The 26707-nt window shown below is 36.5% G+C and overlaps 1 protein-coding gene across 2 annotated transcripts in view; it reads left to right on the top strand.

The window, feature by feature from the left end:
• Positions 1-16530, top strand: part of DSE (dermatan sulfate epimerase) — a 92988-nt gene extending 76458 nt beyond the window's left edge. Inside the window, exons 2-5 of one of the 2 annotated variants that reach the window (XM_012753224.3) lie at positions 5395-5648; positions 9162-9401; positions 11564-11771; positions 13818-16530. In XM_012753224.3, coding sequence (XP_012608678.1) covers positions 5540-5648; positions 9162-9401; positions 11564-11771; positions 13818-15573 — 2313 coding nt within the window. In that variant the 5' untranslated portion in view covers positions 5395-5539 and the 3' untranslated portion in view covers positions 15574-16530. The remainder of the gene's footprint in view (positions 1-5394; positions 5649-9161; positions 9402-11563; positions 11772-13817) is intronic. The other variant, XM_012753223.3, reaches the window with a different exon arrangement.
• The last annotated feature ends 10177 nt before the right edge of the window (positions 16531-26707 follow it).

Below are 26707 nucleotides of genomic sequence, written 5' to 3'. Positions count from 1 at the left end.
CCCATTTAGTTACATAATATAAAAAGAAATCATATTCATTAATGTTCTCACTGATTTCATCAGAAAAGTTTTTAATTATTTGTAAACTCTTAAGCTCTCAGTAGTGGATACAAGTTTTCCAAAATTTTTATTTCAGCTTAAAAGTTCCAAGTTTGTCATTGGCAACAGAGGCTTTCAGCTCTCCTTGGACTGGCAGGACAGCCTTACTTATTTTCAAGAAAACTCCTACTTTAATACCCAAACCTAAACAACTGTAATTTGTCAGTCAGCCATTCTGTCATTTAAAAATGATGTTTCACGAAAACAAAACAAACAAACAAACAAAAATAGCTAGTTCAGCTCTCAACTCAGTGGATGATTTCTTTTCCTTCTGACACTCATACTTTGGTACTCATTCTACTTTTTACGTATTTCCCGTTTCATCACACAGGATGTTAAAAAGACGTATATTCAAAAGATTGAGATTTTTAAAATGTTATTCATTCTTGCCACTTTATCAAGGACATTCTTAAGTAAAGCTGGCTTTTTGTTTAAATTGTGAGTGCATGGCAGTACAAAATCATGCGAGGACTACTGGGGCAGTTTAGTGTCCCTGCTTGGATTCTTGCTAAGACACCAGCATTTTTACCCACTATTGTTTTTGTACCATCAGTGCAAATATTAACATATAACATCTTTATATTATGATGAAAATAACTTTTACTTGTGGATTCCCTGAACATGCCTCAGAAATGCCAGAGACCCATGGACCTTACTTTTGAGAACAGTTGCTCTAAAGGGAGCAAGCATAGCTTACTTACAAAAGAGGAATATAGTGCAAATTTTCTTAACTAACCTACTCTTAATACTTGCCAATGTAATTAACCTCCATTCTTTGTTTAACATGGTGGCTACTCGCATGGAATGCTGGATCTCAAGGCTGATAGGCTGCCCTCTTCTGTGGCCATCCATTTCCATCCTGTTCTACTCACCAGTAGAATTCTGTGCTTAGCAAGTATGAGCTGTATTTGTTCTCAAATCAGTTAATGCCAGTTCCACTAATACCTATAATTACAAAATTTTAATAATGTTGTGTAAATAGATGAACTGTGAGTTCAAAAAAAAGATTAATGTTTCTAAAAACCAACTTAAATGCTTTGGAATTACTTACTGTAAAAAAAATTACTTGTGATTTAGTGTAGATGAGATTTGTAAAAGATTAGTGAAAGACTGATAAAAATTTGGAAGGATTCTGCGTTCCTTTCTCAAGTATCTTTAATTTCTTTCTGTATTACAAAGAAACTAAAGCTGGAAATTATGATGATGTGTTATGTGTGTTCTTTGCAGGAAAGAACATGAAACTCCATTTGTAGACCCATTTCAAAGAATAGGCTTTGAGTCACCTTCAAAAGAGTGGTGATTGTTTATACATGTGGATATATTTTAAATTGAAACAAAATTCATAAATTAATATCTATATTTTTTTATGATTTCTCACTTAACCAGCTTTTCCAGTGAATTGATTAACCATTGGTTAGGAGCACATTGAATACGATAGTTTTCAGCTGTCATCCATGAGCTAGGAGCAAATTTCCTTTGGTTTCTATGACTGTAAAATATAGCTTCTTTCATAATTGCACTTTACATCTGAGGCTGGGTAAGACTATATTGGTAAAGAGCATCGATAACCTTTTAGAACTACAGCTATTCATAATGACATAGGGATGAATGTGAAGCTACCATAAACTTTTTAAATTAATGTGCTAGTGTTTTGTTGAATTGGAAACTACTTGAAATGAGCAAATTATATGCTGGGGCTTGGAAATTTTCACAGAAATTTGCATAACGATTTCACAAAGGGTGATAATTATATAAAATGTTTTATTATCTCTAACAATAAGATCATTGGCTAATCATACTTGTGAGGGTTTGGTAGATGGTAGCAGTTCATTGATGTCAGGTACACCTAGCTTTATCATGGCTAGGTATTCATGCTGTCATTTATAGATGCATCATGACATGGTACGATGATACAGGGCTGAGAAACAAATGGCTTGGCTTCTTTGCCTGGCTCACCAATCACCAGGAGTCAGTGAAGAGAGTGTTCTCAACTCCCTGGCGGTGAGCATGCAGTAGCAGTTGTTTTTTTCCCAGAAGGAGGGAATTAATCCATACTCTCATAGTCTTGACGGACACTGGGCACACACTGGAAAGCTGACTGGCTAGAGCAAGGCAGCTTTGTCTGTGACCAAATGGTAAAGAAACTCATCAGTGTTAGTCTTTTTAGCACCAGGCTGTATCACAAGTACAGCTAACCAATCACTGAAATTTTTGCTAAATACAAAGGGATCTCTCCATCCCTCCAAGTTCCTGTCTTCATAATGATCACGCTATCATTGTCAACAGTGTGGCTGACAATAAATTATAGGTTTGTTCCTTCACTTTTTCTTTCTTTCCAAAAATCTATATTAAGATTGTACTATGTGCCACATACTGTTCTATGATTGAGGATCCAGTTGTGAATACAACAGAGAAAAAAAAACCGTACCCTTGCCTACCCTTGCAGAACCTAAATTCTAGTAGAGGATACACACACACACACACACACACACACACACACACACACACACACACTTGCTTAGGGGGACTAAAAAAAAAAAGGGAAGGGGAATCAAATATTGTTAGTTAGGGATGGGGATGATGAAATTCTGACAAAGTGACCAGGGAAGACCTCACCAAAATCACTTCTTTAGCATAAACTTCTAAAGGAAGAAGATATTCTCAAAGAGGTAGTATCTCAGAACATTTTTTTAATTTTTTTATTTCAACATATTATGGAGGTACAAATGTTAAGGCTACATATATTGCCCATGACCCCTCCCCCCTTGAGTCAGAGCTTCAAGCGTGACCGTCCCCCAAACACTGCACATCTCACTCATTATGTTTGTATATACCCATCCCCTCCCACCCGCTGGGGAAAAACAATAAATGTTTTTCCTATATGTCCACTTAGGTGTTGATCCATTAATACCAATTTGCTGGTGAGTACATGTGGTGCTTGTTTTTGCATTCTTGAGATACTTCACTTAGTAGAATGGGTTCCAGCTCTATCCAGGAAAATACAAGAGGTGCTATATCACCATTGTTTCTTAAAGCTGAATAGTACTCCATGGTATACATATACCACATTTCATTAATCCACTCATAAATTGATGGACACTTGGGTTGTTTCCACATCTTTGCAATTGTGAATTGTGCTGCTATAAACATTCAAGTGCAGGTGTCTTTTTCATAAAGTGACTTTTGATCTTTTGGGTAGATGCCCAGTAGTGGAATTGCTGGATCAAATGGTAGATCTACTTGTATCGCTTTAAGGTATCTCCATATTGCTTTCCACAGAGGCTGAACTAGTTTGCAGTCCCACTAGCAATGTGGGAGTGTTCCTATCTCTCTGCATCCACACCAACATTTATTGTTTGGGGACTTTTTGATAAAGGCCATTCTCACTGGAGTTAAGTGATATCTCATTGTGGTTTTAATTTGCATTTCCCAGATGATTAGAGATGTTGAACATTTTTTCATATGTTTGTTGGGCATTATTCTGTCTTCTTTTGAGGAGTTTCTGTTCATGTCCTTTGCCCACTTTTTGATAGGGTTGTTTGATTTTTCCTTGCTGATTTTCCTGAGTTCTAAATAGATTCTAGTTACCAGCCCTTTATCGGATGTGTAGCTTGCGAAAATTTTCTCCCATTCTGTGGGTTGTCTGTTTGCTCTCTTGACAGTTTCTTTGGCTGTGCAGAAGCTTTTTAATTTGATCAGGTCCCATTTATTTATTTTTGTTGCTGCTGTGATTGCCTTTGGGGTCTTCTTCATAAATTCTTTGCCTAGGTCAATGTCTAGAAGAGTATTTCCTACGTTTTCCTCTAGAATTCTAATAGTTTCACACCTAATGTTCAAGTCTGTTATCCAGCGCGAGTTGATTTTTGTGAGAGGTGAAGGTGTGGGTCCTGTTTCTCAGGACGTTTTTTAAATATTTTTCAACTGAGGTCTGTGGGGTTTATTTGCAGGAAACACTGCTTCTTAACTTTTACCAACTTTAAATGAAATCTCGCATTGCTTCCACTTACGAATAGAGATAACCAACTGTCATAGCATTGGGAGAATCTGTGCCTGGGTTATAGATAAATATCACAGATATTTTCCTATCACATTACAGTTATAGACATTTCAAAATTTATGCTTATCACTACTTATTAATTATGGTGTTTACTATCCCTGCTGTTAAATGTTGGTATTTAATGCCTTAATAAAGAAGCACCTGTATTTTATTTTATAAAAAAATATATATTAATTATATTTCAAAATAATGGATTTCCTTGTATTCTTACATATTATGTCTTATGAATTTTAAAGCATTTCAAAAACAAGCTAAGGCTTCACTAGATTGCCAAAGGAGATTCATGGCATAGAAACGTTAGGCTTTAGCTTAATCTCTAATTGAGGGCTTTCTTCCACCTCCCACAGGTACAGCACTCTCTTCATTTGTTTCCGTCTCTTAGAGATTACTCAGATATATACTGAACAATGGGAAGGGTTTTCTGTATAATTCTGTTGAGTTCTGATCCTGAAAGATCCTTTTTTGCTTCCTGTTTAATGCAGGCCACATACTATTAAAATATTTGCGGAATAATGTCAAACAGAAATTTGGCTTCCTAGAAAATGGCAATGTGATACGTCACAGAAGATCAACTTTTGGACTCCTCGGAAAGATATTCAAAGGACCTTAAAGGCAGTGCAGTTCATTTTAGGGGAAAGGACGAAATGTAGAAATCCAGAGTTAGAATCAGCTCCCAGTCACATCAGCCTTTCAGCCACTCTTCTCACCATGGTGTTGACCAAGTAGGTCTGTCCAGCTTGAGAGGTCATGGACTGTAGACCACTATACCTTCATATTGACCAGCTATGGGAAATAAGATGTAATATACATGCTCAACTGTCTCAGTAAGGCGAACGTAAGAGTAGACCTGAGAACCTTGTATGCAAGTGAAAAGGAAAGGGTGAGCCCTGGTTGAATAGGTACTTGAGAGTTTTTTTGTACCCTGCACTGCTTGTTCTGTGCCTTAGATCTCTTTGAATATATTCGACTCCCTTTCATCATGAATAAAAAATCAAAAATAAAAATTCTCAAAATCTCGATGTTGCCAGAAGCTTGGGAAGAGAACAACTCTGTAATTTTCGCATGAGACAAACTTTATGCTTTTGTCTTGCTTAGAGGGAAGTTGATTTGGTGTCATTATACCTCTTAGATTATATCCTCAATAGTTCCCTTTAGTTCTGAGAAATAGACATTTAAGAAGTGCGATGAAGGCAGTGAGCCTTGATGAACTCATTTCCATGGTTTGTTCGCCTTTACAGGTTGGTGAAAGATGCTCCTTGGGATGAAGTCCCGCTGGCTCACTCCCTGGTTGGCTTTGCCACTGCTTATGACTTCTTGTACAACTACCTGAGCAAGACACAACAGGAGAAGTTTCTTGAAGTGATTGCCAATGCCTCGGGGTATATGTATGAAACGTCCTACAGGAGAGGATGGGGATTTCAATACCTGCACAACCATCAGCCCACCAACTGCATGGCTTTGCTCACGGGAAGCATCGTGCTGATGAATCAAGGTAAGTGTGTGCACAGCCAAGATGACGTCTGAGCTGACGCCAGTCAGAGCTGCCTTGTTTTGAGCAAAGTGTTTCTGCAACTGTTCTTAGGTACATGTTCATACTTGGATCCTAACTAAGGCCATGAGATGAAGTAATACCTATGGCATCTCTTAGTTAATTGAGGGATCTCTCTTCCTTAATTTCTGCTAGTATATTAGCCTGCAGGTTATCTAATTATGGCTTAGATTGTTCCAGGCCATATCCTCATAGTACAGGGTCAGTGATGAATATTGAGTTTTCCAGAGAATTTTGACAGTGAAGACAGCCAGCCTGGAATAAGTGGAGTTCTTAAAAGCTGAACAGGTGGTTTGTTACTTGAAATGAATATTCCTAGCACATGGGTGTGAATCATAGCACCACTATTCTTTTTTTCCATAAATATTTAGAACAAACAATCTAGATTATTTACATCAAAATTGGAAGCCATTTTTATAGGTTATATAGCTACTTTAATGTATTACATAATTGCCAATATTACTTTTTTTGTTCTTGTAACTCTAACTTGATTACAACTCCTATGGAAATCTATATATTAAATATACAATTGGAGCTAGGAAATATAACAAAATTTAACTCTTGGTTATATCTCCCATAAGAATTAATAAGCATTTCATCAATTACCCAACATCAGGTTTTACCCAAATCTAGCTTTTTCCCTGGTCACATCAACCATAACTTTTAGTTAGGTCTTAGAGGAAAAGAAACTTAACATTAATTGAACACATGACATGTGCTAGTCCTTTTCCATATTTTATTTAATTCTCACATCAACCATGTAAGGTAGCTGGGATTTGGACCCAGTTCTGGCCAAACTCAAAGTTCAATCTCTTTCCACTTTATTTTGTTGCCTCTCTCACAATAGCAATCCAATTTATAATAATTTAATGAAAGCTTAATTAGCAGAGTAAATTTTCATCCTAGCTGCTCTTGCCCGCTGCTCTTTCGCATCAAAATGTGAAAATATAAGAACCCACTTTCAAACCATTTATGAACCCCAAGGCCCATAAAAAGACATCATCATGAAACGGTGAGAAGAACCCTGGAGTAAGCCAGATCTCAGCTTGGCATCTTGGAGTTTAGTCTATTATAGTTGTATTTCCTTAAATAAGTTTTTAGTTCTTTAAGAGCAGGAATAGAATTTGTTTTTTATTCTTCATCATAGATAACATCATTCCAAATAGACAGACACCTCTGACATACTGGTTTGAATTGGGTCAAAATATCTTATACTCCTCTGGCAGGAGTTTTCCTGTGCATTTATTTTCTAAGTGAAGTTATGGTGGCTCTGATATACAGTCTTCTGGAGCTCCTACATAAGCAGTGCACACATTTAAGAGAAGACTGGACAGAAGGAGGGGTGAAGTCTCGGGTCCTGCAGATCTCAGTTAATAATCAGACTAATAGTTCCAGTTTTCTTGGCACACTCTTTGACTTTTAGGAACTTGGCCTGAATTTGAATACTCCCACGTCCTCTAGGCCAGCACTGTGCATACTGACTGAGGAAGCTTAGAGCCCACATGTAGCTCTTATTGGGCTCATGAAAATTTTCAAAAGTGGGAGAATTAGGGTTTTTCCTCTGTTCTACTAACTGGTTGGACGTACCAGGACTACAAGGACCGCATGCAAGGGGGTTGGAAAGAAGACAGGTGTGAAATGTTTAAATGGTTGCACAATAGTTATAATAATACCGGAGAGTGGAATGAAAAATGTCATGAAGAGCCTTATGGTTAAATATCAAATGAGTGTATTAAGTTTGAATTAAAGAGAACAGTGTTCTTTCTGTGAATTTAGGAAGGTTCAAGGAACTTTGCAGCATGGGTAGGACTTAGATAAGTGAGGATACTAAAGAACATTCCAGGCAAGGAATACGAATGCTGGGAAAATACAGGGCATTGCTTCAATTAACTACAATATCAAGACCTAGCATTGACAAAGGTTTGCAGTTTACAAAGTGTTTTAGTAGACATTGCCACATATCTCCTAAAGAGATTGTTATAAGGAACAAATAAAGAAAATCAGGTAAGGTGATATCCAGGAAACAGTGGTCTGATTTTAGACATTGCTCACATTGGTATCTGGTTGGAGCTGGAGGACACAGAGAGAAAAGAGATGAAGGTGATTGGATTTTTAAACCCGAATGATAGAGAATGGAAATTGAAATCCACAAGAATGGCATGTCAGGGATGCTGGGTGACAGAAGGAGCTGGAGTACAATTAGCAGTCACCTCTGCATAGCCAAGCCTGAAAAAGCCATGCTGACTCATGACATGGGACTCATGTCATAGCCTGAGACCTGAATTTAGACTCAGAACTGGTGGGACCTGGGCCTCTGGAAGTCCCACACTGGCACACCTAGTAGGCCATGGTAGAGGGTCAGCTGTGATGATAATTCACACATGTTTGTGAGAATAAAGCAATATGACTTTAGCCACACTAGGAAGCAGTAAGCTTAATTTTATCTGCAGGGATTGTGTGTTTTAAAAACAAGCAAACGAAACAAGCTAAACCTTAAATCTGAAGACCTAGGTTTGTATCAAAATTCTGTTCATTTTTAGTCATGTGCCAGAGGTCTTAAACAAGTCAACCTTTCTGTAATTTGGGGGTAATAATGCATAATTGGGTTGTTAAAAGGAATAAGTAAGATTCTGTCCAGTGCTGTGTAAATTATAAGTGTTATAGAAATGTGAGGAGTTGTTACCTAAATGTAAGCATTCTAGAAAGATAGCATTTCTGAGTCAAAAGGATTTATAAAATTTTCTAGACTTTTAATTTTCAGTGGGGAGATTGAAAACTGTGACAGGTCAAAGACGTGCTTGGACAAAATCTTGTAGCTCATTTTGGCAGGCTCAGGACTCCTAATTGATTTTTGCATCATTAGATTGCCTTCCCAGTGGTTTCTGAGCCCTGCTGTGCTGTCTTTTCAGATGCTGTGAAGTTTAAAGCACATAAAGGAGGAGAGAGGTTCTCTTCTAATGACAGTTCAAACTGAAGACTGTTCATTTAGCATTTACAGTATTTGTAGCCTATTATTAAATCCTATAAAACAATGGTACAAGTTTTTTAAAGTGATAAACTTCAAAAAAATATTTTCAAGTAGTTTTTTTTAGGAAAATTGAATAAACGTCTCAATGTGCAAATTTTTTCTTGCAAACATAAAGTTACATGCATTTGTGATCTTATATATGATATAGTTTCACTTTATTAAAGATTGGAAAACAATACTCATTTAAGTGTTTATCTTCACTTAGTACATGATCTGTATTCGAGAACTTCCTAACTTGCATGACAGACCCATCACAAACCTGGATTAACAGGATGTTATTTATAACATTGTTGACCAGTGAGAGTTTTACAAAATGTAATTTGTAATATAAACTGGTCAGATAGTTTAGAAGGTTTTATTTTGCCATATTTTTGTTTATGCTTTGTTACAGCTTTTAGTCATTGTTTCCATGTGTTTTCATCCTTCAGGGTATCTTCAGGAAGCCTACTTATGGACCAAACAAGTTCTCACCATCATGGAGAAATCTCTGGTCTTGCTCCGAGAGGTGACGGACGGCTCCCTGTATGAAGGAGTTGCATATGGCAGCTACACCACTAGATCACTCTTCCAGTATATGTTTCTCGTGCAGAGGCACTTTGACATCAACCACTTTGGCCATCCGTGGCTTAAACAGCACTTTGCATTTATGTACAGAACCATCCTGCCAGGTATAGTGAGGAGTCAGAAGTGAAAAACATTAAACTATTATAATTTTTTCTGATTATGAAAATGAGCAAGATTAGGAAAGTAAATGAGGTCTGTGGGGTTTGTCATATTGAAATTAAAGGGATTTTTCAAAAATCAAAGAAAAATTGAATTCAAGAGTTATATATAGCCAGAACATTTGGGGAGCTAATGTGAAGATTTGTAATTTAGGTACTATAAAGCTTGGAGCATAATGGAGCAAATGTAATTTCTAGCCCCCATGGTACTTTTATTTTTGTATACATACAAACTTGAATGCATATTTAAACTCATTTTTATGAATCTAAACAAAATATAAACAGTTATGACTACATGTCAGTTTTCCTTTATGTATGATCCTTAATGATTCATATTTTAGTTTTTAGTTTTTAATTTTTTCTTCCAGGCTGAACAGATATGATTCAAAATAAAAAATTACACCTACATGTTTTAGTTAGAGCTTTAATATTTTAAAAAATATTTTATTGAGATGAATAGTATATAATATAGAAAATTAAACAAAAAACCAATTTCTATAAAACTTCTAATTTCTTTCCAAGAAAACTACCTTTAAACCAAAGATGTATATGATTTAATAATTTATTCATTTCTAGGAGAGTTTTGTAACTTTATTTCTAAAATAGGAAAAAGATGTTAGAAAAAGTTGAGGAGATAAATTTTGATGAGGATGGATTCCCACCTCCCTCCCCCAGCCAAGGAAATGCAATTTTTAGATAGTGGTTCTAGCCCTACAACAAAGAATCCAGTATTTAAATCTTTTTGCTCTAGTAGTATATATATGGATTAGACAGAATCTTCATTATTGTTATTAGTTATCCAAAAAATATTGCAGAGCACAAAAACCATTTTACGATTTAGTTGAGACTTACATTGAGAACCATATTGCTTTATTGCTTGTTCTTAGACATACAGGAGAGGCCTGTTTTGCAGTTTATCTTAGTAAATAAAGGCTATCTAAAGCAAAGGACCTTTAAGAGGTCTCAGTGCTTTGTAATTTGAGCTGAGATCTAACAGCCTTGTGTCTGCTGTGAGCAGTGTATGTGGCTGCTTCCAAAGCTGGAAAAAACAACATGAACACCTCTAAGAGGAGCATTTATATGTCTGTGTTAATGCAACAAAACTTTATTGAACATCTATTTTGCCAGACACTGTACTGGGCAGGGGATTCAAAGAAGAATAAAACAACACATCCTCTGCTCACAAACTAGTAGAAGATTCAGAAAACTGTATTTTATATAAAAGAGTTTACTTAGAATATTACTTACTAAACTGTTAGGAACAAAAAAAATAGCTACAAATTGTGTAAATACAGTCATGGGAGCATTTTAGAAGAGATTCTGTGTTAAGTTAATCTGTTTTCAACTACATTTTTTTTCAAAATTTCTATAATTGATATTCTAGTGTCAATTTTCTCTGTCTGGCTCAGAATTTTCTCCCACACTGCTTCTTTTTTCAAGAAACCTGGAGCATATCTAGTCTTAACATTACTATTATTTTTTTTCCCTATTCTAATAATGATACCTGGCTTTCTGATCTTTGCATTTTCTCTTCTTTAACTTCCCACAGTACATACTGGTAGAAGCTTCCCTGGAAATTAAGTCTTCTTCCTATAGAAACTCAGTCTCTCTCCTGAACTCTCTCTCTATATATGGACTATAACTTCCACTACATTAGAAACCAAATTGAAGCACCTGATGTTATTATCTTGGCCCAGAATGCTGATTGAGTTGTGGGACAGCTAGTGCTCATTCCAGGTTCAGGAACTCCTTGTGCACAACAGGAACCCCAAGTATGTACGCAAATGTAATTGAACATGGGATGGACATTGGAAAATGAGGAAGGTGGGCAATATACATACACTTGAATAGGTGTAGCACTTCCGTAACCAATGACAAGTAGCCGCATAACAAATACAAACTTACACACAAGATTTTTGGAAGACTTTTTGAGAGACTCTGATTAACTGGCTTGGGATAGAATGTGGATATTGTGGTTTTGTTGATTTTTATCCAATCAATTACACATTGATTCTCATTTGCAACTAGGTTTGGAAATCGTTGTTTAGATCTGGATACGAGTATGAAGTTTTAAACTTATCTTTATTCTTTCAAACTTCTTTCCCTAGGGTTTCAAAGGACTGTGGCTATTGCAGACTCAAATTACAACTGGTTTTATGGTCCAGAAAGCCAATTAGTGTTCCTGGATAAATTTGTCATGCGTAACGGCAGTGGCAACTGGCTGGCTGACCAAATCAGAAGGAACCGTGTGGTGGAAGGTCCAGGAACACCGTCCAAAGGGCAGCGCTGGTGCACTCTGCACACGGAATTTCTCTGGTATGATGCATTGGGCTGGCTTTAAAGAGAAACGGTACCCAAGGGAACTTACTGTTCATTCTGTACCCTAGATTTTTGCATTTGAAAAGAAAAACTAATCAAACACTTTTAAAATCCTTTTTTCATGCCACTTAAATACATGCAACTTCAATTCAACCCATATCACAGTGTTTGAAACTCTGTTAGAAACATTTCTTTTCAAATTTAAAATCTAATTACTATTTGGATTTTTTTATTCTCTTATATTAGAGATGTCCTAGGCTTACACTGTTTCATGGATAAATATGTTTTGATTTTACATCATTTTTTAAATCATGTAAAGAGAAAACCACAAAATTTAGACTGGGTTATTCTGATAATCGCACCAAAAAAAAAGTGGCAAAATATTTTGTTTTGTTTTGGTAAATGGAGCATTATAATCTTCTATGAGCAAAGCTGTTACTAAATTTTCGAAAGTCTTTAAAAGTGTTTGACAGTATTTGACAGCTTCACTTTGATACTAAAAGGACCGTGTAATTTTTTTTGCCTTAATCTTTTAAGCTCAGGAGAAGCTTGAGTCTCCTTTTTTAAGTATTGCCAAATATATTGCTGGCATCCAATAAGTTAAAATAAAAATTACAGGGAACTGGATAATCATTAATTCCTGATGTCTTTTCAAGCTATTGAAATTTGCATTCAACTCCAAAATAAACTTTCTTATGATTTGCTTCTCTTCTTTTATTAAAAAATTTAAATATTAAGGAGGAAAAATATTAGTAAAGTGATAACTATTATAGTTTAACATTTTTAAAAACTATTTTCACAGATAAACTAGATATATTAATATGTAACCATTCCTGAGTCCTTTTAAGTATAAAGTAATTACTTAGTAGTGTTACCCATAAATATTCAACCAAGAGAATTCTATAAAGTTAACTATAGGATTAATATAATAGGTCAGATTAATATATAGGTCAGATTAATGCTAAGTCTAACTTAGTTAAAAACCTGCCTTTACAGGAATATGCAAATTGGCCAAAAAATGAGAGAAGGATAGCCAATTCAGCTTGTATCTATATTTGTTAAATCACATTAAGGCAACATTATACTAGACCTAAGTAGAGACATAATTTCTAATGTTTTATAACTGAGACTCTAGAATAACAGATGAAACAGCCAAAATCAAAACCCAATAAAATTAACACTACCATAGGTGATTTATTTACTTTAGAGAAAAGTATATAAGAGCTAATAATAAACATTTATCATAAATAGAAATAAGAAGCTATTTATTATCCAAGAAGCATGGCATAATCTTCAGATTATTTTAGCGCCATGCTCTAACCAACTGAGCTAACTGGCCACTTGTGGTGTCTTCAGATTAAAACAAAATAAAACCTTTGGATCCGATTAGGCAGTGGTAGCCATAATAATAAAACTTCCAATATTATATAGTTTCCTGGAATTTCATTTCATCCTTAATATTCTTAGATGTAGTATTGGCAATAAATTTTATCTAATATGTGAAGTTCTACTCTATTTCAAGTAATTTTCTAGAGGAAAAGAAATGTGGAGGAAGAACTGATTTCAAAGCCAAACATTCAATAATATGAGTTACTGCAGACCAGTGCTTTATTACAACTCAAGGGTTGTTAGAGTCCAGATCCTAACATGGGGTTTCCTAAAAGAGGAGCTCCCTGAAGTAGAAATTGGGCTGAAGTGCTTAGATCTATGCTATGAGCCCCAGTAGTTTGGGTGGCCGCTCTGAAATCCTCAAGTGAAGAAGGTCCATGTAGAGATTAGCAATAGAAATTTCAGGCCCAAGTCCAAGGATCACAAATTACAAAGAAATGCTCCTCTCCCAATCACCAGTGGTTTCCCCTTGTGCATGCTGATTGTCCATGGGTGTTTTCAGAAATGTCCTTAATACACTCCACACTGCCAGTTTTCTGAGTAGCATTTGCGTGTGTTGATTCTTCCAGACATGTTACCATGTGGCATCACAGTTCTTGTGTGTTATTTTCACTTCAATCAGAAAGCCGTTTAATTTTTTAAAATTAATTTCAGGTATGATGCCAGCTTGAAATCGGTTCCTCCTCCAGATTTTGGCATCCCTACACTGCATTATTTTGAAGACTGGGGTGTCGTAACTTACGGAAGTGCGCTGCCTGCAGAAATCAATAGATCTTTCCTTTCCTTCAAGTCAGGAAAACTTGGGGGACGTGCAATATATGACATTGTCCACAGAAACAAGTACAAAGATTGGATCAGAGGATGGAGAAATTTTAATGCAGGGCATGAACATCCTGATCAAAACTCATTTACTTTTGCTCCCAATGGTGTGCCTTTTATTACTGAGGCCCTCTATGGGCCCAAGTACACTTTCTTCAACAATGTTTTGATGTTTTCCCCAGCTGTGTCCAAGAGCTGCTTTTCTCCCTGGGAGGGTCAGGTCACAGAAGACTGCTCATCAAAATGGTCTAAATACAAGCATGACCTGGCAGCCAGCTGTCAGGGGAAAGTGGTTGCAGCAGTGGAGAAAAATGGGGTGGTTTTCATCCGAGGAGAAGGTGTGGGTGCTTATAACCCCCAGCTGAATCTTAGGAAAGTTCAGAGGAATCTGATTCTCCTACATCCACAGCTTCTTCTCCTTGTGGACCAAATACATCTGGGAGAGAAGAGCACCCTCGAAACAGCAGCAAGCTTCTTCCACAACGTGGATGTTCCTTTTGAGGAGACAGTGGTAGATGGTGTCCATGGGGCTTTCATCAGGCAGCGAGATGGGCTCTACAAAATGTACTGGATGGATGATACTGGCTACAGCGAGAAAGCAACCTTTGCCTCAGTGACATACCCTCGGGGCTATCCCTACAATGGGACAAACTATGTGAATGTCACCATGCACCTCCGAAGTCCCATCACCAGGGCAGCTTACCTCTTCATAGGGCCATCCGTTGATGTGCAGAGCTTCAGCATCCACGGAGACTCCCAGCAACTGGATGTGTTCGTAGCCACCAGTGAACATGCCTATGCAACATACCTGTGGACAGGGGAGGCCACAGGACAGTCTGCCTTTGCACAGGTCATTGCAGATCGCCAGAAAATTCTGTTTGACCGGAATTCAGCCATCAAGAGCACCATTGTCCCTGAGGTGAAGGACTACGCTGCTATTGTGGAACGGAACCTGCAGCATTTTAAACCAGTGTTCCAGCTGCTGGAGAAACAGATACTGTCCCGAGTCCGGAACACGGCTAGCTTTAGGAAGACTGCTGAGCGCCTGCTGAGATTTTCCGATAAGAGACAGACTGAGGAGGCCATCGACAGGATTTTTGCCATATCACAGCAACAGCAGCAAAGCAAGTCAAAGAAAAACCGAAGGGCAGGCAAACGCTATAAATTTGTGGATGCTGTCCCTGATATTTTTGCACAAATTGAGGTCAATGAGAAAAAGATTCGACAAAAAGCTCAGATTTTGGCACAGAAAGAACTACCCATAGATGAAGATGAAGAAATGAAAGACCTTTTAGATTTTGCAGATGTAACATATGAGAAGCATAAAAACGGGGCATTAATGAAAGGCCGGTTTGGACAGGCACGGGTGGTGACAGCTACTCACAGCAGAGCCCCATCACTCTCTGCTTCGTACACCAGACTGTTCCTGATTCTGAACATTGCTATTTTCTTTGTCATGTTGGCAATGCAGCTGACTTATTTTCAGAGGGCCCAGAGCCTACATGGCCAAAGATGTCTTTATGCAGTCCTCCTAATAGATAGCTGTATTTTATTGTGGTTGTACTCTTCTTGTTCCCAATCACAGTGTTAGCACTGAAGCTATAAATTGCTTGATCATTTTGTGATCACAAGAGTCTATGCAAAAAAAAAAAAAAAAAAATCGATGCCCCAGTAATTGGATTTGTTACTCAGATTCATTTTAACAAATTAAGGGAAGGTATATTCACACAAGAAAGCAGGGATATGGGAGAAATCAGAGTTGGAGCGGGCAAAGAATTTATCACAGGAATAAGAGTAATTTGGTTGTCCCATGGTGTTTCTGGAAGTGTTTGGCTTTGCTAATTTAGCAATCCATAAAATACTACTCCTAGAAAAAACAATAAGTCTGGTTTTGTTTAAGTAATAGTTTTTCTTAGAAACAAAACAATTTAGGTAGAATTGGATTTTATTAATATTAATTTAATGCAATTACCTATTTCCAGATACTATAGTATGGAAAAGACTAAAGAACACAATTTTGAGAAATAAAGAAACAAATTTTTTAATAGTATAGACTTGTTGAGAAATAAATTGTGCTAAGTCCTGGTATGGTGGTGTCAGCTTCCCTGGGGAAGTAGTTCTCAGGCTGTGTGCATAACAGCATCTGTTACTATAGGATCTGGATGACTATTCAGATAACATAGTAAAAGTGATGGCAGAAGATCATTAAAAACTTAAACTATATTTCCAATAGAAAACTTATATCTATTAATGAATATTTCCTTGATGAGGCTGGTTCTGGACACATATTGCTTATGGACATTCATTGGTTCAATAATTAGGACAATTATAGATAATGTAATATTGTATTTTCCTTATGTGGAAAACTGTTGTAGATCCAGTGACTAAACTTTTCAAAATAAAATATTTTATATCCTGAATGTTGATTTCAATACCAAAGAAGATGGGGAATCTAAAATTTGAATATGATTTTTATGTTTTTTAATAGAAAACTTTCTTCAAGTTTATTTTGCTAAATAAACAGATTATAATTGTGATTGTTCTCTAGTGTCTTTCTTCTTTGTTCCACTATGTTCAAAATGTATTAACATTTTCCAAAATCTTTGAAGAAAGATCTTTATTTGGACATGTATTCATTAAATATATAAACTAGTTTTTGAATCAAAAGTAGTAATTTCTCTGCTTATTTTTGTTGTTTGAACATGTTTCAAACATTTAAAACAATAGCCAATTTCTAATATTTAAGTAACACCAACCTTTTAAAAACATAAAATTTGTATCATTATTTTTAATCAAGTCCTCAGGAGGTAACAGCAGCATAGAATATCAAAAACATAATCCACAGTTTATACTTGAGCATAAGAATATGATATTCTTAATAGGAACTTAAGGATAAATTGCCATACATTCAGCGTATTTGATTCATATATTTCTTCTTTGAAAATAGGAAATATGTTCATCTCAAATTTTACAATAAGGACATATTCACTGATTTATAGGTCTAAAGTAATAATTTTAATCTTTCTTTTTACTTGCCCTTTTGGTTCATAGGAATACCAGTATGTAACCAAAAGACAAGAATCAGAGAAACTTATGAGCACCTTTTTTCAGTTCTAATTTTGAACTTCTTACATAAAGAAAACACAAATTTGATTTTTAACTGTGCTTCACTTATTATACTTGGAATCTAGAAAATGACTTCCGAGGAAGTATTTTTTTTCCTTTCTCATGGAAAGTCTCTAGGGAGGATGTCATTACACACTGTTTAAAAAGAATAATGTTTTCAAAAGAATAATGCTTCCGTTTGTCCTGCATGGATGCTGTTACTGGGATTTAAACTTGCTTTATGTGACAGATTCTCCGTTTACTTAACCTCATTCAACATTCCTCTCTTCTACTCTTTCTCATTCAAAAGGCTGAATTGTCTGAAATGATCAAAAGGAAATTTTTTTTAAAGGGAAAATTATTCTTTGAGGCTACCAAGCAAACCTGATCTCTGATCCAAAACTCAGGCATACTTTCTAACAGAGATGAAAAATGCAAGTGAGTGCCAAATCCAGCTTTCCTTTTATTTTCATTAGATTAAGGCTAGACAATACATTAGTCACCATAGCATGACCCAGTCTAACATTAGCTTATTTTTAAACTAATTTTTTAAAATATGGTAATCATGGATCTTTAAAACAAAATGAATTAAAATCACATGTGTTTTGTTTTGTTTTTTTTTTTTCCTTTTTCTTTTTCTTCTAGTGGACCTGGTATTTATTTCACTTAAAAAGAAATTTCTTCAGGCAGTGCTTCAGTGGTTAAGTGAAAAAAAAAATGCTGAAACAAATCACAGCTCTTCATAATGAGACATGTTTTCTATCAGGGATAGTGCATATTTGAGTAAAACTAAGGAACTCTTTGTAACTTCAAGAAAGCCAAGCAATGTTAAATCTCCCTTGAAGCTGAGTAATCAATTATGGAATCTGTTTCAATGCTGCTCAGTATGAAAGGAGTGTTTCAAGTTCATTGGATAATATGTGAGCTGCTGTTCAGGGTGTTGGCAGAACTTTTGGTCCTAGACTTAAAGAAAATTTGAGAATCATTAGCATACAGAGCTTGTCTGTGAAGTGAAGAGGCACATTCCCTTGTAACTGATTAGCTCATAAACAGCCATGATGGTGGATGAGACCTGGAATCTGAGAAAACATTCTTTGAAGATCATGGTTTTAATTCTAAAGTCAGGTGGAAGCCCTTGTTCTGGGACTGTTTTAACAATTAAAATTCATTGTCTCACCTAGAATATTGAATTAATTCTTCCACAAATATTTTAGTCATAGCTTTTAAGTCCTTCATGTCCCAAGGTTATGAGAAAATATGTTTTAACAGAATATTTTGCATACTGAATAACATTTTCAAAAAGAAAAATGTACATTATGACTTCCTTGGTTTTTAAAAAAATTCTTGTTAGTTCGCAAACCACTCACAAAGGAATCTGAAATTTCTCCAAATGTTAAGAGAAAGCAAGCTACAAGAGGTCATATTTGTAAGATTAAAAGTGAATTTATATGTTAAATAGATATATTTTATCTATATCTATTTTAATCATGTTTTATATTTCTAAGGAAATACTACATGGATAGGAAGGCTGTAGAATTTATCTTCCAAACTGGGACAGTTGTGAGAGTTAAAGGAGGAGCAATTAGGCATTATTCCAGGACAGAAGATAGAAACCAGGACTGTACTCAGTAAACTGTGACATATGGTCATTTTTGTTATAGATTAATTAAGGAAATAAGGAATTAGAGAGATGTGTGAAGGACTAACTGGAAGTTTAGTGCTAACAAAGGAGATTGAATGACCCGATTGAGCCCCCTAAATCAGATGGGGAAAGTCAGGCTCAGGCACAGGGCTAGACTAGATAGATCCTTTCTCTACTGCCTTCCTGTCTGCTGGCAAAGCCCGTTGGCTTTCTTCTCTTCTCTTTAGATTCATGTTAAGAAGAGGTTAGCTTCTATAGCTTATTTAATTTGCTGGCAAAATGATTTTTTTCCAGCAGTGTTTCAGCTAGATATCTGCTTTATGCTATGGAAATGTCAATGAAGTACTGACAAGTATTCAAGAAATGACTGAGAGAAACCATACGTTCCATAAATATTTAGTTTTTGGTCATCTATTTTAAAAGACAGTTTCAAACTCTGTGTTAAACAAAACATGTAGTTACTATGTGAAGAATAAAAACCACATGAATTAAAATCACATTTTTTAAAAATAAAAATCAGTAGAGTTGCATTATCATTTTTTTTCTTGAGTGTACAGTTGCCCTCTTTTTGCTTTGGTTGTTTTTTAATTGAATTTTTATGTTGTATAAATTATAAATATACATGATTTAAAAAGTAAAATATTAGAAGGCTTATATTTAAAAAAAAAATCCCGTCCCTTCCCTTCTCACTCTTCATTTGTGCTTCCCAAAAGTAGCCAATTTTCAATTATTTTAGTTACTGCATCTATCATGTATTTATTTATGATAAGTTCTAAATCTGTCTACTAATGAAGAGGATGTAGCTCTCTTATCCATGCTGCCCTTTCTTTACACTTGTTGCATTCCACCCTAACCTAACGGAGCTATCATGATTTCTGGTTAGGTCAATATTACATAGTTATGTGTTGTGACTATGACTAGTAGGTTAGCCATATAGAGCGCTATCTTCCTTCCTGCCACATTCAGCCTTGGTTTCCCTACAGTTAATGATTATGTCTTTGTTTCATTTGCTTAGTTCTTGCTCAATCTCATTTTATGCCCAAACTTTACAACAGAAGTATAAGTTTCCTCATTCTACATTCAACCACATCTCTCAGGTAGTCTGGCAGTCCTTTTTGTTTGGGGTCCAGTCTTTCTTCTTGCTCTAATCAGAACTCCTGCAAGTTGATTGTCCTCAAATTTCCTTTTGGTGTCATTCTGAGGATGCTCTATGCCTCTTTTCTGTGTAAATCTTCTGTTTCCAGAAACCCATGCTTTCCTTTTTCTTCATTAGCACCTCATTTTGATGGAGCATGCCCCACCAAGATTCCTGAAAAAGGATGGATGGGGAGACTGCCTCCTTCCATGTCTGAAGAAAATCTTTATTTTCTCCTTTACTTGATTGATTACTTAGCCAACAATTCTAGGCTGGAAATAACTTTTCCTCAGAATCGTGAAGGCCATAATTTTTTAGTTTCTGGTGTTTCTGTTGAGAAGTCTGTTACTGAGTTTTCTCTTGGACAGAGCAATTTAACTAGAGATTAGTTCAGTGGGAGCAAACTGGGAGAGGGAGTTGCTTAATGGGCCTGTTTGTGTTCTCAAAGTTGAGTGGAGAAAGGGGACTGGAGGTCTCACTCTTCAGTAGGTAGACATTTATCTTCTGGATTAACTACAGTCCTTTCATACTCAGCTGTGCTGTGTCTTTAAGTCCAGAATCCCTTTTTTACATCTCTTCAGGGAGTCAAAGCCTTGTGTAGTTTGCCCACTGGGGTTCCATTTTCCACTCGTGCATTCTCGCTGTCAGAGACAACTGCTGCCCATTCCTGAGCCTCCTTGCAGTTCTGCTGAGTGAACAACTCCAACTCCATTCTCCTGATAGCATGTGTTTCAGACTCCTGTTTAGCCCCCACTAGTCCATCTGCTGTCAGCTTCCAGAGTCTTGTTGTTATCTCCATTCACTCATTCCACAGATTTTTTTGAGCACTACTAAGTGCTAGGCACTATTCTAGCACTTAAAATATTGCATCAGAGAATAAAATAAAGATTCCTGCCTTCTTGATATCTTAGGGATGACAAATTAACATAATTTATGAGTAAATGATATGTGTTAAAGATAATAGGTTCTATGGGGAAAAAAGGCAGGGCAAGAAGACAGGGAAGGGGAGGCCGTAATTTTAAATGAGGTGATCAGGGTGGGTCTTATTGCTGCTTCCACTTCCATTGTCTTTGTCATTTTAAAAATCAATTTACTATCAATTTAGTGGGATTTTAGGAAGGAACAGAAAGGAATTTATATATTGAATCCAATGTGTTTAAACAGAAGCCTCATATCACTTTTCAGTTGAGTTGACAAATCACAAGAATGATGATGACATGTTTACAGGATGCCTACTATGTGCCAAATACAGTTTTAGGAACTGAAGATATTGTAGAGAACAGCAATAATAAAATAAATGCTGGCCCTCAGGTAGTTTATGTTCTAGTGTGGGTGGGTTGGTGGCAAACAATAACAACAATAAAAGGTGTCAATTAGTGAAAAGTACGATGGAGAGTGAAGCAAGGGGTGGCAATATAAAGTTATGGTGAGCTGGTACTTTTCTATGAAAATTGGATTACATATGAGCAGACACTTGAAAGAAGTGAGGGTGTGAGCTTCAGGGACATCTAGGAGAAGAGCATTCCAGGCAGATCAGCAGTTACAAAGGCCCAAAGCTCAATATGTGTTTGGTGTGGTTCAGGACTGGGAGTTCCATGTGGCTAGAGCAGAAAAGGTGAGTGGAGAATGATGGGAACAGGATCAGCTCATACACAGATTGCAGCAGAGACTTAGATGATGAGATAGGAAGTCAGCTGGAAGAATGGAGTTGCAATGAACTGAGATGTGGCTGATTCAGGAGGAACAAGTAATGGCAGATAGGGTCCAGGAGCTTGTTTTAGCCATGCTGAATTTAAGATACTTTCTAAATATCCAAGTGGATATGTACAAGCCTTGAATCCAGGGGCAGGAGATTTAATTGTTGATGCCTTCTTAAAGGTTGAAGTACATTCTCTAGTGGTATCAGAGGAGAAATGCATTCTGGGTAAATGGAATCTCATAAAGAAGTATGAAAAAGCAAATCTGGTTCAGGAATTCTCCCAGGTAGCTATTCTTGGCCCCCTGGAAGTATAATGGGGAGTGGTTGAAGATGAGATTGGAAAGGCAAGCAGGGAAAGTGTTGTGAAGGACTGACTTTGTAGAGCATGTGAGGGAATCTGGACTATTTTCTGCAGTGAGGGCTGCTCAATCTTTTTTATGACTTAGCATAACAGGGATACAACCACACCTGTCACTCATCAAGCATGGCAGCGATTTTAATGGGGTGGGAAATGTGTATGGTGGGCAAAAGAAACATGGGTGAGGGGAGAGGAGGATGCCATATAGACACGTGTGTGTGTGTGTGTGTGTGTGTGTGGTTTTAAAAGATCCTTGAGGTGGTTCTGATATGCCCCCATATTCCATACATTTACTGTGTGGAAGAGTTTCCCTGTAATTGGAAATCACTGCAAGCAATGGAGAGCCATCGAAGGATTTTTCTTTTTAAATAATCAGGTTTGCATTTCAGAAAGACCGTTTTAACTTCGATATAGAGGATAGACTCAGTGGGGAAGAAGTGAAGAAGGTTGTTTCTATGGTGTAGGGAGGAGATAATTAGCTTCTTGATTAAGTCTGGAGAGGGAATATTTAAGGCCCAGCTCACAGGCAAACATGTAACCAAAGGAATTTATATTTTGTGGAAGTGTTGGTCATGAAGATGATGAATCAAGGTTCCCTGATGGTGCATGTGTGTCTGAGTCCTTTCATTATAAGAAGAACATGGTTGCCTGCCATGGCTCTGCCCCAGTCACCCCAGCTGTCCCTTAATAAACTCAGGAAATTGTCCAGATCTTCCTACATTTTCTATTTTCAGTTTGCCTTGTTCAAAGGCTTCACTAGATTGAAATGGCTGGAGTGTAGAGTGTGTAACAGAAGGTGATGGAAAATGAGATTGAAAAGATAGACCAGGCCCAGGTGAGGGTGTGGGTTCACCCTCTTTAATTTAAAAAAGAAATAGCACCAACTGCATAAGCATTTTGGTTACCCCAGGCTGTTGGAGTACTTTCTAAATCAGGAAAATGAAATTGTTCTTTCTGCATATCTCTAGAAATTCATTATTGGGAAATCTTTGTCATGGAATTCTCATCTGATTTCAGTGGTAAGTCTCAGTGGAAACACTAATGATTTAGAATGGGCCCTTGAGGCTTTGGTTTAAGGTAGAATTTCTTAAGGCAAGAGCTTCTAAAAACATTCCAGTCAGCCAAGCACATTCCAAATTAAACAATGAGAAGTGTTTTTAGTATTTATTTAGGAATTATTTTCTGAACAAAAAATTTTTTAATGGTTTAGGTACTTTCTTTTTCTTCCAGAGAAATGTTAATAATAGGATATTAGAAATACCTTTTTGTGTGAAGGGACCATCTTGTCCCATTTTCCCTCCTCTTTACTTTTCAGTCTTTGTTGTTTACCGCTTTTTGTCCAGGATACAATAGAAGAGATAATCTTGATTTCTAATCTCCTTCACCCCATTCTCAAAGGAATTTATTTTACTAATGAAAGAATGGATCAATGCCATTTATTAGAGTTCTAAGGAGAATTCTTAGCATGCTGTATATATTTAAAGCTCTGTATTTTTTATTGAAAAAAGGACTGAAGAAAGGAAAATGTGATTATTTTGAAAGATTAACTCACAGAATTTTTATCATAGTTGCAATAATAGCTGCAATAACAATTTAAAACTGATTGCTGTTGCTGAATACTGTCCCTGGGTGGCTCACACTTAGGAGACACAAAAAGATCAGAAAAATAGTTACTCCATCTATCTACCTCACTAGACCACACTCCTTCAAGGCAGGGATTATGTTTCTTGTTCATTGTATACACATGGTTCTTAACACAGTGCCTGGCACATATTTGGTATTCAAACAACGCTTGATGAGTTGGCTAAATGAATGAATGAATGAGTGGGATACAGAAGACTATAGTATAAGAAGACCTTAACATTAAGCTTGCTATAGACTGAATGCTTTTGTGTTCTCTCAAAATTTGTATGTTGAAACCAAATTCTCAATGTGACGGTATTAGGAGGTGGGGCCTTTGGAAAGTGATTAGATCATGAGGATGGAGCCCTCATGAATGTGATTAGTACCCTTATGAAAGAGATCCCAGAGAGGCCCCTTGCCCCTTCCAATATGTGAGATTCCCATGAAAAAATGGCCACCTATGAACCAGGAAGTGGGTCCTCACTAGACACCAAATCTGCTAGTACTTTGATCTTGAACTTCCCTGTCTCCAGAACTGTGAGAAATAAACTTCTGGTGTTTATAAGCCAGCTAGTCTATGGTATTTTTGTTATAGCAGTCTGAAAGAACTAAGACAGAACTTTGTTCTTATAATGAGCTCTATCTCTTATAATCAGCTAATATTACTAACCTCCCATGTAGCTGTGAACCTGGGCCCTGAGAGATGCTCCAACTAGATCCTGGAGCTGTTTCAACATTGTCACCTCTGAGCTAAGTGGAGACCCTAAAATTCAATCTGCCAGATAGGCTACATGTGAAAGACAGATGTTAAAAATGTATATAAGCAGTTGCTATATGGCTGCTATACTTGGGGTGGTCCCAAATGGGATAGAGAGCCCAGGTGCCAAAGCACAACTTAAAATAACACACCATTTGTGTGGGATGTTGTAAACCACCAGTAATCAACAGACTGTTGCTAAGCTTTAGCAATTGCCCATGAGAATACCTTTCGAGTTCATGACATTGTACAATCCAGAAAGCATGGCCACGCCAGCACAGCAGACTTCCTAGAGAACACAGGACAATGTGGTGTGGGTGTGGGGAGTGTGGGCGGGCAGTGTGGTTGGGAAGGCTGGTTGTTCAGCTGACTTTCCAGTCACACCTGCACATGTGGAGAGTCACACCAGGGCACCTTGGAGTACACCACATTTCCTAAAAAAGACTCTGGCAAGGGAAGTATCTCATATAAGTTACTGCATGCTTTCTCTACTTCTAAATAGAGTTTCTGTGTTGCCTAGTGAGTGTTTTAAGAGCCTTATAGATGATGAGAGAACCTTTGTGAATTCACTACTGAGGAGAGGTTGTTTCTTATTAAAAAAAAAATAACTTGGATGCCAGAGGAAGAAGTAGGGAATGAAAGAATATTTGGTAATTCTGTAAAATAAGTTTTGTTTCTTAAATTGTATATAAAAAGCCCACATGCTAGCCTTATTTTATAAAATGTGCTAAAATTCATGAAAACATTTGTCTGGGCCATGTTTACACCATTGTTGTGTGAAAGCATACTAGATAGCAGTGATAAATAGTGGCCACCTTACCAAGGCCTAGCAGAGCTCAGAGAACCTTATGCACATGTGCACACTGTAAGGAAGATAATAGCTGCAGCTCCATCTTATAAATCAGGGAGATAGGTTCAGAAAGGTTAAGAAATGTGACCAGAGACACACAGCCAGCAATTCTTATGGGTTATGGTATAAAGCTTAAGATAGAACAATGTTCTATTCCTTGAATTTTACTTTTGGAGTGTTCAAAATGCCACGTTATAATCATTTAGGATATTAATTGAGTCATAAGCGTAGTTACATCAAAACTTAAAGTTTCACCACAATTTTTTTACCTTTAACTCTGTGAAACTTAAAAGAACATGCAGAAAATGTTTTCAATGTAGATTATTAAAGATAGAAGAACTGAAGATTAAAGAACTAAAGAACATCCTCACATTTTAGAAGTTACCACGACTATTTGTCATATATGGTTCAGGATCTTGCAGCATGGCCTACAGAGAACATAAGACATGCCATCAGTTGCAGAAACAGATTTCAGCTTTTTGCTTCTAGTTTCATCTTGCACCCAAACTATGAGTCACTTTGATTGAACTTCATAAACATAAAAAATTATTTACTAATCTTTTCATCTCCATCCATTAATTTTGTATTGTTCCCTGAATTTTGTCTTTAGTCATCAATGCTTGTGGTTTTTCAGGTGGCTGAAGTGCATGAAGTCATTGTAAAATTACAATGCTTTCAATCATGCTTTATATAAAATACGCCTTTTCATCTTATTCTTTAGAACACAAGGTTTGGCTGGAAAAATTATTAACAGAAGGTGTGGAGATATAGAAGAGGTAAGAAAATATTTCAAAATCAATACATCTTTATGACAGCCAATCATTTGTCACTCATATTACTTTATTAAACCCAGCATAACACAGAAGGAAAAAAATGGGAATCGTAGTTTTGTTTCATTCTGTTTGGGCAGATTTAAATTTTTGTTGTTATTGTTTTTTTTTACTTTTGATCAAATTTTGTCATTTTTTGGTCAAGTGTTTTTTTTATTTGTTTGTGTGTTTGTTTTATAGAGGTCATGCTTGTTTCTTTTCTTAAATGAGCTAGAGTTATATATTATAGAATGCTAGACTTGAATTGGACCCTGAAGACGATCCAGTCTAACCTTTCCATTTTACAGCTGAGGAAACACCTTGTTTGGCACTTTTCACTTGAAGGCAGGTTAGGGAATCGCCAAAATCAACATTGCCTGCTTTGATTTTTCCACTGCTTGTTAATCAAACCCTAAGTTGGGGAATGTAGACAAACAGGAACTAAAACAAGTGATATAATGCCATCAGCTGTCATCAGTCTGGCTGTTGGATTGTTCTTCCCCCAAATAATTTCAGATAAATTATGGATTTAAACACTTGAATTGTATTAACTTATTTCATTAAATAAATATAGCTGATGTTTTGCTCACTAAACATCTGATTCTTTCTTTGGTTCCTGGTTAGCTGAACAAGTCAAATATTAATGCCCCAAGCACAATAGCCTATTATAAAACAGTGAATTAGCGCCCTCTAGTATATTTCTGAGTCACCACTTTTTAAAAAAACCTTTTATAAAATGTAACTGTG

This window comes from Microcebus murinus, chromosome 5, assembly GCF_040939455.1.
Source record: "Microcebus murinus isolate Inina chromosome 5, M.murinus_Inina_mat1.0, whole genome shotgun sequence".
Lineage (NCBI taxonomy): Eukaryota > Metazoa > Chordata > Mammalia > Primates > Cheirogaleidae > Microcebus > Microcebus murinus.
The sequence above is the reverse complement of the archived record's forward strand: the minus strand, read 5'-3'. Positions and strand labels throughout refer to the sequence as shown.